The 13,931-nt window shown below is 43.7% G+C and overlaps 1 protein-coding gene across 1 annotated transcript in view; it reads right to left on the reverse strand.

The window, feature by feature from the left end:
• Positions 1–13,018, reverse strand: part of EGFR (epidermal growth factor receptor) — a 47,893-nt gene extending 34,875 nt beyond the window's left edge. Inside the window, 6 exon segments of the mRNA XM_035900318.1 lie at positions 1,003–1,121; positions 4,072–4,140; positions 6,213–6,347; positions 7,039–7,225; positions 9,035–9,186; positions 12,988–13,018. Of these exon segments, the coding sequence (XP_035756211.1) occupies positions 1,003–1,121; positions 4,072–4,140; positions 6,213–6,347; positions 7,039–7,225; positions 9,035–9,115 (591 nt within the window). The 5' untranslated portion in view covers positions 9,116–9,186; positions 12,988–13,018.
• Between the last annotated feature and the right edge of the window lie 913 nt (positions 13,019–13,931).

Raw genomic sequence — 13,931 nt, forward strand, 5'->3', positions numbered from 1 at the left:
GCTGATTACTGACTTTTCTGGCTAAATATTAAACTGAAGCCATTTTATTTGGCTGTAGGTAATGAACAATTTAGCAAGCATTTATGAAGGACAAGTTGGTTCTTCCAACCTAATTCTGCATTAAATTAATAATCACTCTCTTTCCCCCTTTTTTCCTCCCTGGCTTTCTAGATGAGAGAGAGTAACTACCTTCTCTGTGAGCCAGTAAAGGCATCATAGCCAATGCAATTTATAAAGGGACCAAGAATACAGATAACAACAACAAAACCCAGACCAGACGGTTTCTGTGGCAATTACTCAAGCATCAACTAATTCAGAACGAAGTGTAGTGCAAATATGGGGAAGAGTTAAAACATAGCACACACCAAACCCCTGAAACTCTTGTAGAAAAACAATGGGATTTTTCTTCCTAAAAAAGCTCCATTTGCTCCATTGCCCAAGGGTTCCCCAAACAGTGCTTTTGGAGCAAGAGAAAACCAGAAAGGCAAACCTTGATTTTGTGTCTGAAGTTCAATGAAATGCAAAAAGAGCGAAGATCCATCATGTTTGATTCCCCTTACAAGTTTTTGCTTTGGTAAACTAAGATTAATACTGACCAGTGTTAAGGAGTGCATGGCAAAGCTGCACTGGCATGGCACTGCACCGTGGTGGCAGCTGAGGACCTGGGGACCTGCCTATGTGGGGAAGTCACCCTACAGCAAAGACTTAGCTGTTCGGCAACAACTTTGAGCTCACTGGGCTCTCGAAGACACTAATGCTGGTTTGGCACATGTTAGGAAGGTCCACCTGCAGAATCAGTAAAGACCAGCTAAGGGTGCTGTGAAGTTCATGTCCTCTTCCCTCCCACTGAACACCCACGCAGGGAAGCCCCAGGACACCCTCCAGGTCAGCATCTCTCAGAGGCCTTCTCAGATGAAAGAAGGCTAGAGGACATGCAGCTGAAAGCCTGCCTCACTGCACCCGGGGATTTAAGCCATGACGGTGGTGGTGTGGCATCGTTACCAGGCAGTCGCTCTCCCGAGGCCCTGTGCACCCCGCAGCACACTGGTTGTGGCAGCAGTCACTGGGCACCTTTCCCCGGCACCGACCAGAGCACTGCTGGGCACAGATGACTTTCGTTACTGGAACACACAAGAAAAAAGGAAAAACATCAGGAGCGAAGAACGTTTAAGCTGTACTTGCCACAATGAGATCAAGAAATAGGGAGAAAAGGTCTGGTGTAGAATCTGTGCTAGATTTTCCCCATGGGATGCATATTCTGTCCTCATATAAGGCCAAAGCTTGGGAGGAGTGAGAGCTGGTGTGGGTGGTGGCGAGAGGGGGGTTGTGTTCAGCCCGTAATTATCTTGGCTCTTGTGAGGTGCTAAGCACTCCAGTCCCAGCCAGCAAACCATGTCCTGCTTAGAAAGAGCATCCAGGTCCCTGTGGCATCAATGCCTAAACCAAAAAAACCTCAGTGGAGTCATTCCATCTTACAGCTGGGCAATAGAGCAGGATCTGGCTCCATTTTATTGAGAGAATCTGCTATTATTGGTGCTAGCTTTGGGAAAAACAACACGACAGGAGATCTGCCAGGACTCTGTACTATAACGGGAAACCATACATTGTTGGTGTGGTGTTAAGATCCCTTCAATGCCCTAAAAGTATTTCTGAAATTTGCAGAGAGAGGGGAGACCCACTCAGCAAACTGACTTCATATACATATTGTAGTATTTTTCTTTAAGCTTCAATTCCTTGGCCAAATTTTATCTTCATTACTCAACTCCCACAGGGTTTGCACCAGTGCAGCAACGCGGAGGAAGAGCTGGCCCTGATTCAGCTTTTTGCAGGGAAGCAAAAACTGCTTGCAACATTTTGTTGAGAATCGGGAAATCGTCTCCATTTGAATATCAAAGCAGAGAAAACGATAATCAGAACAATTAAAAAAACCCCAGAAATTAATGGCTAGCCTATGTTTGTACCAGAAACCCAAAATGGGACTGTTTGTCCCTTATAAAAAAATTACTGATCCACAGACCCTGGCATTAGACGTCAGAGAAACCTGCTGGCTAATCCGCTGCATTACAGCACTCCGCATTTCGGCTGTGCACTACAGTAACCATTATCAACTTTGCAGTTGGCACAAATGAGTTATAATATTAGCAGGAATTCCTGTAAGTCTGAAACAGGTGGTTGTTAATTAACAGAAAATTATTGGAAAATGTAGCCTGCTACAGGGTATATAACAGTGATTTTTTAAAAATCACATTTCCTGTCTTTTTCCATTACACATTTTAGTATCCAAACTGTATTATTTAATTTTTCTCGTAGGCCTGTAAGCAAGATATTATATTTTCAAGGAAACAGGTTATTTCCACAATATGCGTTAGCTTCTCTGATAGCAGCTCCTCCATTCAACTAGAAACAGGGGAATAAAAGGCACATTGTTCTACACGAACAGCATTTTGATTTTTTTTTTATAAGCATTAGCAGGGGAGTAAACCAGCTCGTCACTTTGATAGCTATTGACTAGAGCTTCCTGTTGGAAACATGTATCATGGCAAGCGTTTATATTTCATACAGAATATCTCACATTTGTCGAAGGAGAAAGATATATATCACCCCGAACTTTCCCACATATGGAAATGTGGGATACATTTTCAGTTGGCCAGATTCTCAAATGCCTTGAAAGGAGAGCCAAAGCCTGCAAACGGTTTCATTTTATGCGCTCCTAGTCATCCTCCTGAAGCCAGCAAGAGTAAATGCTGGAAGCTTGCAGGGCTGAGACCTGAGGTGCTGCAAGCCCCCGGGACAGCCGTGCGGTCTCAGCTGCTGGGACCCACCTGGGACAGGCTTTGTGTGTGCAGCCACTGTCCACCTGAGGAGCAGCTCGAGGCATGAGCCAAACTCAGAGCTGACTGAAAAAAACCCTAAAGCTTATACTAAATGAAGAGAGAGAAGCTGTGTGTTCCTTTTTCCTTAAGCTCTAGAAGCCGTGCAGATTTGGCCTGATACTTGCAAGCAAGAAACTTAGGTTTAGGTGATTATTTGCAATGGAAAACCGAAGATAAGATGTTGCTTTCATTTGCATTATGTCTAGATCAGCATTCTTTCCACTGAACTTTACATAAAACTGGCAGGAAAGAAGAATTGGAAACAGTGCATTTCCCTACTTCTTACAGAAAAATGAAATAATGAAGTATCAAAGCAAACTGAGATGGGCTTCCTCCTCAGCCTTTACTTTAGGAGAAGTAAAGCCTTGCAAAATCTTGAGCACTTCTAAATGGGTGTTTCTGTTGCTCTCTTCATATCAGGCAAGCATCCTACCTGCAAAATTTTACAGTAAAGCATAGGAAACCAAACTGAACAACCTCACAATGCCAAATATCTCTACAAATTAAAAAATGGCTATGCACTTTCTGAGAGCCTCCCAAAGGTCCTCTGAGTACAGTATGTAGTGTGATTACCCACATGAAAGTGACATCTTTTATATTTACAAAAGAAACCTAGGGGGATTCCAAAAAGAGGAATTAAAGCCAACAAAAATTGGTTTATGTTGTTGCTTCTAATAGTAGAATTTAATCCAAAGTATTGTTAACTAGCCTGCAGAATGACTCTGTGGGAAACAGCAGGAAGGCAAACAATTCACCATGCAGCTACTGCGTTCTCTCTTATATGGTAAAATAGCTTAAAGAATAAATGTTCTCAAGTGCAGATGGAAGAAAGTTGTGGGCAACAGACAAAAGCTTTCAACAGGGGAGAGAGCTGCAGCCTCTTCCCTCTGGAGGAACAGCACATCTGCAGGGAAACCCAGACCCAACTCAAACCACACTGAGGTTTCCCCTCCAGAAATGGAGCTACTCGGGGGGAGTGGGCACGGCTGTCCTCCCCACAACTGGGCTTCTGTAGAGCGGGAAGCAGGCCACATCCCTCCATGGTGTGCTTCAAGGAGCCCCAGTGTAGTGGGATGCAGAGAAGGACAAGTGTGAAGCATGTGTAACTAATTTGCGCTTGACAGGTTAGTTTTTCGGTCGATAGGAATTCAGTGTGTCAGAGCACACAAGATATTTCTTAATTGATCTGCAGGCTTACATGTCTGGCAGTTCTGTTCACCAGGGCCCCAGCAGTGGTCTTCGGTGCAGTTTGGATGGCATTTGGGACCTAAAACATGAGAGCAGAGTATTATATTCTGTAAACATGGACAACAACATCACATGAGTCACAGAAAACAAAGACTTGAGCTTTCCTTCTCAATATATCAGGGGAGGAAGCACTTATATACTAGCGCTCAAAAATGTGGAGAGTTGGAACTTAAATCATAGAATCATAGAATCGTTTAGGTTGGAAAAGACCTTTAAGATCATCAAGTCCAACTGTTAACCTAACACTGCCATCCCACCACTAAACCACGTCCCTAAGCACCAGATCTATCCTTCTTTTAAATACCTCCAGAGATGGGACTCCACCACCTCTCTGGGTAGCCTGATCCAATGTTTGACAACCCTTTCGGTGAAAAAATTTTTCCTAATGTCCAACTTAAACCTCCACTGGTGCAACTTGAAGTATTGCCCGTTACCTGGGAGAAGAGACCAACACCCACCTCACTACAACCTCCTTTCAGGTAGCTGTAGAGGGCGATAAGGCCCTTACCCTTTGTCCATCTCTGGTTTCCTACGTGCAGTTCTCCACACCTTTAAGCATGCAAGTGCAATACCCAGCTAGTCTAGCTTATGAAAGAGGCATATTTTTCCCAGGAACAGGAATCTCAGCTACTGCCCAGCTGGCCCTCCTGCTGGAGTTTGCATGCAACGGCAAGTCACCACTGGTTTGCAGCCGGGCATGTGCCAGCTGCTCACTACAGGCCACATGCAAATCAGTGTTTCTGAACAACGTGGTTCTAAAAAGAAAACAAACCCAACTGGATTCGCAGGCAACTGCCAGCTACTCTGACCACAAAGTAATTCAACTTGTCTGCTTCATGCCCGCCTCCCATCCTCTGCCAAAAATATTCCTCGGCATAGGACTATGCAGCAGATGGACAATCAATGGAGAGGCGGCAGGATCATGGACACTCTGCCTGACCTTGAAGGTTCAGTGCCAGGGTCTTTCCCATCCCTCTCTCCTTATTCTTTTCTTTCTTTTTCTTTCTCTTAATGACAAGCAAACTCCTAGGGAAACAACTGATTTTAGATTATGGGATCATTATTAAAACCATAAACGGCTGTCTAAGCAGATTAATCTGGAATTCACTACATTTAAGAGGCATTTCCTGCTAGAGTGATTCTTCCTGGTAACAACACGTGATTCTCCCTCCCCCCACCGCCCATCAAACAGCTGAACAAATGCCAATATTTGTCCAAGAGTTGATTGATTTGGTGTGGGACCAAAGAACATTTCTTTTTTTAAAGTTGAAAAGTTAAAGGTTAACTTTTCTATGGTGTTTAGAGGCTCTGCTGACTTGTACCATTCACAGTCTCTTGATTATGCTAGGGCTCCACAGAAAAATACGTCAACAGTGAAGCTGGCTATTAGCTCTCAGGCAATCACACAACTGGAAGAAGATAAAATGTGGTTTACTGCCAATTTACAATGCCAGAAATTAAATGCTCAGAAATTAAAATAAACTCTCCTTTCTGTGAAATGACTAGGGATTTTACAAGGGACACATAAGGCTGAAGGATTAGCTTGAGCCCACTCAAAGCATATGCTACACAACTTTTTAATGTATGCTCATTTAAAGCATCAGCTTTATCTGCCTGTTTATCATTAATTTTGCAAGGATAATCTGTACAGCCCAAAACAATAGAATTTTACAGCACTCAGCTTGGGCCTTAGTGCTAAAAAGGCTTCAAGTCCCACAGTAACTCCATGAAGGTACCCATATGGGTCTTCTAGACCAGAGCCTTATATTATAAGCAGAAGATTGCTGGAAAACAAATGAGTGCACATTATTCTGAGCTGTCTTTGAAGAAACACATATGTAGGGCACTGTCTGAAACCAAGAGAAGCTTTCCCAAGAACTTTGATGAGCTCTGAGTTAAGGATCTAACCACCATGAAAAATTACATCTTAGTCCAGTGGTGAAGAAATGAGTGGGCTTCCATTGGAACAGGGCTTGGTGGCCCAGCATGCAAGAACTGGTGGACCTGAAACCCACTGCACGAGAGATGGGACATCCATTCTCCTCTCTGAAATGGGGGAGTGCATAGCATTTTTGGTAAGTTAATACTCACAAGAAGATAGGTTGCTTGCAAATTCAAGCACTGTGAGAGGCTTCTTGCTCGTGTCAATGATGTCATTCCAGAGAACAGTGTCCATGTTGCACAGTTTGGGGTTGTTGCTGATTTTAACACCTCCATTGAGAATTTCTGCCAAGGAAGGAAAAAAATTGCTAAATGAAGCAAACTGCCTAAGTTTTCTGTCTCTGATCTAAAGAAAGGGAAATAAAACACGTGTTTCTTCACATCAGTCACACTACGCTGACAGAAAAGGACAATCTGCATGGCACCAGGCTCACACTGACAGGTTCTGGAGGGTTGGCTGCTGCTGCATGCCACTGAGATGCCACTACACGTGGCTTTCTGCCTGCTGCCACCTCCAGAGGCCACTGCACTCAGTAGAGATGTCACTGATGGTGTGCACAGCCAGAGACCATCAGCCAGAGACCATGTAAGACCCTAACTCACATATCACCAGCTCCCACTGGAATTTAACAGAAAATACTGATGTGCATGTGCTGGAATCAAATAATGCAAAAAAACAAATGGATACTTCTTTGCCATTTTGGGGGACACAAATAAATCTCACCACCCTGCTGATGCTCCGGATTTTCTGGATCTTTCTGCAATGGGAAGTTATGAACTTTCTTCATCTTTTGAAAAGGGCTGGCTAGCAAGAAAGCAATAAGGAAACTGGGAAACTACATTCAGATCCTTGTTTTTAAAGCAGGATTTGATGGCATACGACTTTGAGAGGAGATTTTCAATTGGATTCTGATACCAATAACGTAACAGTCAAAGTTTGCTTTACAGGTACCTCCACCTCTAGCCCTCATCTCACCTGATAGCCGTTTCATTGGCAGCTCTCGGAGTCCTTGGGTTTTATTCATGTGGTAATTTGATAAAACTGCCAGGGCATAAGAGTTGTCATACAGCACATTGCCTCGGATGATCTGGAGGTTTTCTAGGGGGATGACATCCACCATGTTAAGCGCGATGAGCACGTAGCCTGCAACCTCCTGTATCGTCTGAGAGAACAACAGAAGAAACAAGGTGTTTAATCCATAGCTCTCTTCTTTCTGCCTCCCACCCCTCCAATCCACCACCTTCCCATTTTAAAGAACGATAAACCACTTAATCTCATTTAAAGAAAAAAATAAATCTGAGAACAAGAAGAGACTGTGTGGAAAACTTTGCTGTCTAAGCAGGTATAAACTGACCCTTAGAGCAGCTACCAGGGGGTCATTCCAAACATCCAGCTTGTCCCTGTTCTGTCCTCAAGCAAGGGCAAGGGCATGAACAGGCCAAGCATGTATGATATGGCAACCAAGCGTGATGCTTCCCCTGAATATTTGCCTGGCCTCCAATCACTGGCAGCACAGAGATGCCACCTGACTGAGACTTTTACACTCTCTCTTCTGTGCCCCTTCCCTTGCGGATCCTCCAGTGCTCAGCAGAGGGGAAGATCAAGTAACCTCCTCCCTCTTACATAATAAATAGTTACAGGACAACAAGGCAAGAGAGGCTCTGTCCTTGGATGTAGGCAAATTCCTGACTTGTACTGTGAAATGTGTACATTTCTACCACTTCCTACAAAAATCACCATAAATTAAAAACCGTCAGGCTACCACTTAGGGTATTTTCCTATTCTATGAAGACTACCAGTGAGTTTTCAAGAGACCTGTTATATTCCTGGGAACACTGAACTCCATGGTGAAGTTGTGCTTGGGAAAGAAAAATGGCAATATCATCATACTTGTAACCCACATGCCTGAACCATCTCTTTTCTGATGTTCTTGCTTATTACTATAATAAAATTGGGTTTTTTCCTTTCTTTGTTCCCTGAGAAGACAAGGTTGCACAAAGAGATTACTCCTCTCAACCCAGAGGACTGACCTGTTTATTCAAAGCTACCATACAAGAGCTCTTGATACCAGACATACAGTTATCATGTCAAAAAAACTTCTTCCTCTCCTGCCTCTTTCTTTGAAAGCCTCCTAATCTGATAACCAGGCATGTGAAAAGCATAGCATTTTAAAACATCTTCTTTTAAAAAAAAATAACCTAAGGTGCAACACTATTGATACTGGTGGGAGCCTGGCAGTGGGGCAGCAGAGCTGTACCCCTTGCCTGGTCTCTGCTGGTGGAGAACCTGGAGGTCCCCATGGCAGACAGTGCTCCTTCCCGTGCTGCGGCTGCGTTTTAACATCCATCCCATCTGCTACCCTCTCAGCTTGCCATGGTCGCTCATGCACTTGTGCACAAAACAAATGTTGAGATGGGAGTAGCCTGCATGTCAACTACAGAGCATTATCTAGAAGGTCGCTCAAAGTGTCCACGTGGAAAGTCATTGTACAGGACCTGCCTGCCTGCTTGGGGTGCAGGCGCTGCAGGCTGGAGAGGCACTCACCATCATGGCAGGGGAAGGTGTCACAGCTTGGAGGGCAGGGTAAGGGCCTCCACACTTCAAAATCTGCCATCAGTGAGTTGCCAGTCTGTGATTTGCTTTGCCCAACAGCACCACGAAAACTTTTGCCCTCTGAGCAGTGAGGCAATGCGTAAGGATGCAATAATATTTATAAATAAGAACAAACCCTTCTGCATGGCAGCCAGCACAGGTTGGCAGGTGCTTGAAAAGCTATTTCCCAAAGTACCTGATTTAGTATAGTAGGGTGGAGTATATCCTGCAGCCTACAGGTATGCTGAGACCGTGATCTGCATCAGCTAGCTATGTTTTTGGATCACCACAGAATTTTACAGGTAGCTGACCCTTTGCACTTAAAAAACACAGTAAGATTCCTTTAGCAGGGAGGGCCACATTGGCCAAGAACACTAACCTTCAGGAATGAGAGGTCACGATTGTGCTCCACGTATGTAATCTCCAGGTTGCTCAGTACCACCTCGCAGTTGTTGTACATCCTCTGCAGGCTGGTGAAATGGTCTTCCACATGTCCCAGCTGGGTCAGCTTGTTATTTGTCCCTTGACAAACTGTAGAGGAAAGAAGAAAGCTCCGTGAAGGAAAGCAAGAATAAGTACAGGGTAAAGACTTGTTGCTCACTTATCTTTACAAGCACCACAGTAAGTGAAGCATCAACACTGATTCGTAAGAAACAAGAACGTTATCTTGCATGACCCTAATGGCAATAGCGTAGGGAGCATGTGGCATTTCCCAAGCACAAAGATGTACCAGAATTAAGAGCTGGAATAACCCTCCATCACTTTCTGATATACAAAATCTCCCAAGATGAGGTTTTTGTACATAAATAAATAGCTCTAAGTTTTCTGTACCACAAACATAACTCAGTTCCTGAGGAGAGGGCATTGATACAGTGCCATCAAACGCTATTGAAAGTGGTATGCTGCCCAGGTATCACCAAAGGCAATTTCCCTGAGGACTCATTTACAATACTTTGGGGGGCACTGGGTCTCCTTGTAAGCTCAGTAGGAGGGACCAGGGGTTTCCTGCAGGACCCCTCAAGCTCTCAAACCAAGTCTGGGTTTTGAGAGCAAACCGAACCTCTAGGGCTCACACATCTCTCACCACTCTGATAAATGGGAGTATGGTAGATTCAGGAGATTTCCTAGCATATTCAGCTTTGGCACACAAATCCACCTAAGCCTGCTTTGCTGGTGGGAAAGGAAGCGGTGCCATACAGACCATCACTGAGATTACAAACATTTATAATGGCATGGTGGAAAAATTAGGCCCCACCTGAAATTCTATTACTCAGCTTTACCAAACATAGAGGAACTGTCAAGCTATCACCACTATATTTGACTGTAATAAAAGAGCAAAATGCAAATTGTTTTAAAGAAAAAAAACACCACCACACAAGCCTCAGAAAGTCTGTACTCTTCCAGTCATTCCCTGGGCTATCCCTACATAGCTAAAATTAAAACATTTTGAGTAATGCCAGTACAAAGGAAGTGAGAACGATACAGAAGGCAACGTGGTAAAAGACTTCACAACACCATCCAGGTGGAAAACTTCAGCCCATTTTTGCTCTTTAGTGAGAGCACAAGGAGGCCTTTATCTCATTGTCACTGTAATGCAACCCAAGCCTGACCTCATAGCTTTCCATAAGACACCGGAAGAATTGCATTCTTTTAACTCAGAGAAAAAAATAAATGAAATTATACTTTTGTAGAGCCATAATTCCCAGAAGCACCAGTCACAAACTGGAACACCATTGTGTGGGTTGCTATAAAGCAAAAAAGAAGGACTCTTGACAAAGCTGGAGATGAGTTTCAGAGCTAGTAACATAAGACAACACCTGTTGAAGATTTACCAAACAATCGATGTTTTATTGGTAAGAAAAATAACTTAATAAGCAGCGATAAAGACACACTTATCAATCACCAAAACCATTCCCTGAGCATGTATTACTTCTCAGTACAGTCATTACCATTAAGGAGCTACAGGGATAACAGATTAAATACTCTTTGTCAATGCTTTAAGCAAGGCTATTCACTCATGTTCCTCAGTCATTTCTCATAATACGTCTTTATGTGATGGTGTTTGGGATCAGAGTGGCAACTGATAGTAAATGGGGACAGTTTAACAGGAGTTGTGATTACAATGTCTAAGCCACTCGTTACACATGAGGATGAAGTGTAGAAAATAACCCTTTTTACATTTGCCTTGAATTTCTGTAATGGATGAGAAATTCCTGAGCAGAATTTTCTGTTCCGGTTTCAAACTTAACTGTTCCAACATGCTCTGCTTAAAATCAGCATTTGTGTTCCTCCAGCAAAGTAAAAAGCCAGTAACTAAAGATTCTCAGATGGTTCAAAACCTCAGCTTGAATGCTCAGTTTAGGCATCTCAGATCTGATCTATAAAATGGTGTGATTTCGAAACACACTGAAACACAATGCAGAAGCAGGTGCAGTTTAGACTGTTCAGAGATAAAGACACATAAGTCAGGCTGTTCTGATCTTCAGGGTCCACAAATGTCCTGATGCTGTGTCCCTGGTGTTAACAGCACAGATCTGCCCTGGTACTCAAGACAGGCCCTATGCAGAAGCTGCAGTATTTATACAACACCTGAACCAAAGGAAGGGTGGAAGGAGGACCCTTCTGTGGCAGCATCCTCCTGGCCACCCATACCCACCATTGACCCTAAATGGCTTAGCACTGGTTGGATTGCAAAGTCCAGCTCATTGAAAGAAGCCCTAGGAAAAACTGCACACACTTGAACATCTTTTTCTTGGGATCAGACAAGTGCTGGAGCTCTGAACTTGGCTCATCTGTCCTGAGAAACACAGACTTTTTCACCGCTTACTAGGTAAAGGCCAATGCAGCAGGTGGAGGTCATGGTTACTCTTGCACTTCTCCCTCTCCCATGGACCTGCTCAGTGACCCATGCCAAAGAATCGATTCAAGCTACAAACAATTCAGAACAATAAATAAATAAATGGACAAGAGGGTATTTTTAGCTCAGGAAAGCTTGCTGATTTGGTTCACCATGAACTGATTTGGTTTACCCCATGAACCGCTGTATTAGAAGCAGCTCCAGGACAGCAAGGAGGCAGGAGCAAATAGTCAAGAGAAGGGGCTTGCCAGCTTGTGAAGCTGCAGAGGGAAACCCAGCTCCAAAGAGGCTTCAGGTTGGTCGTCCAGGACCTACCTTCTTCCCCTGTTCTGTGAGTAAAGAGCTCTTTGATGGCTCTCTACCAAAGGTGTCTTAAGCCATACGCAAAACCACTTGACCCCTCCATCAGGCTCATCACATCCTCTACATAGTAAACAGAAGATGTAGATGAGATGTTAGGTAAGATCTGGAGAGCAAAAAAAAATGGGTTTCTTCTGTTAAGAAGTCAACAGTGTATGGCTAGCGTCAGATCACCCTATAAGAGCTTTCTCCTTCGTGCACAATTTTTTGTTTGCTCGAAGAGATACAAGGCCAAACCCTTGTTTGCTGCAGAGATATAAATACATCCAAAAAGTGAACTTCATCACAGCAGTATTTACCAAATGAGAACCTGGGTCATAAGCAGTATATGCTGAGCAAATAAAACCCAAATCAAACAAAACAGGGTAAACCCCTGCAGCAGTATTACTGAACTCAAGCAAAGGTGCTGAATAATTTTCCAACTAGAGCATTTGGAAAGAAAAAAATGGCCTGCTCGCATCTGATGAATAATACCATTCCTGCAATTTCTTTGCTTACAAAAAACATGTTCTGAAAAGATACATGGTATAATTATCTGTATATAATACTGCAGTGTGAATGCCATTCCGGCCAGAGGAGAAAGCACAGACAATGCAGTGCTTGCCTCGCTCCGCAGAGTTTTAAGTGGGATCTGCATGCATGAGTGGGTGGATTATATTATGATTTAACCTCTACTGAGCTTGACCTATTTGCACTCCAGAGGACAGATTTTGATGCCACATTCATTCATTATATACCTTTGTTTCAATGTGTAGCAAAGCCAGCACTATCCAGGTTTAGGAGTCAGTGGTGAGTATGGATAATTATGTGGTGCTGCTGGGTGCCATGGTAGCATGTATCACATAATATATGTCCCATGTAGACAGTTAACACATGGCTTCAGCACGTTTTAGCTATAAAGGAGAGTAAAAAAACCAGAGAAGTTTCCTGACAAAAATTCAGGGTGAGAATGTCCCTGACCAGTAAAAAGCTGAGATCCAGAACTGAACTTCAGCACATGGGCTGGTCCCTAAAAGATGAAAGCTTTGCTCTTATCTGTGCTGTTAATATAATAAAAATACAGCCAGTCTGGAAGGTCTGGAAGGTTTTGACACAGAGAGGATGTCCCAGGAGGCCACTGTCTGCAGCAGCACTGAGAGCAGGGCTGCCCGCTGGGAACACGAGGCTCTCCTGCCCCAGCCCAGGCAACCCACCAGACCCCCAGAGCCCCAGTCATCACCCCTGTGACGTGGAGACTACCCAAAAAGTCTGCAAGGCAGAAGCATGGGATTACCACCATGAAGCATGCTATTTTTGTATGATATTACTCCTAGCACCCATGCTGTGCTTCCTGAATGCCAAAGTAACGCTGATCCTGAATCATTTACAGTATTACCTCAACAGACAGCCTAAAAAAAGGCAGATAGAGCTGAAATGAGCCAAAACATCAGGTGCTGTATAAGACAGCAGCGATCAAAGAGCTGAAAAAAGATGCACACTACTGATATAGATGCAAACTTGCTGAATTTTAGTACTTATGAAAAGTGCAGGGTTGGCTGCCCTGGATACTAAAATCCTCTCTCTGTCCAAAACATGCTTGCTTGCCTTCTCTGCCACAAACTTGGCCTTAAAGGAGTATTTCTCGGTGATGCAAATGGCTCATCCTCTGCAGCTCTCAACTCCTTGGCCTTTTTTCTCTTGTGCAGCCCGAAGAAGTGGAGTGAAACCAAAGCGTTTCCTAAATGGCATTTTCCATGAGTGATGGCAGGGAGAGAGAATGCATCTATCCAGCCGTAATGCTAAGCAACTGTATTTTCCCAAATCCATACAAGCTCAGATTAAACAAAGTGGTCTCTGCAGCAATTGCCCTGATACAAGTGAAATCTGTTTTCATCTTTTCCCCAGAAAATCTGATTACTAAAGTCTCAATCCTGTCACGCATATTTGTCCCAGACTTGAGAAAAACCCCAAAGAATGCTTTGAAACCAAATTACCACCAATCCCCAAATCATCAGCTGTTTCTATCCATGCTTAGCCTGTGTTAGTCCCTCTGCAGCTCAGACAGACACTCAAAATAATA

Source organism: Egretta garzetta, unplaced genomic scaffold (assembly GCF_000687185.1).
Source record: "Egretta garzetta isolate BGI_Z169 unplaced genomic scaffold, ASM68718v1 scaffold458, whole genome shotgun sequence".
Taxonomy (NCBI): Eukaryota; Metazoa; Chordata; class Aves; order Pelecaniformes; family Ardeidae; genus Egretta; species Egretta garzetta.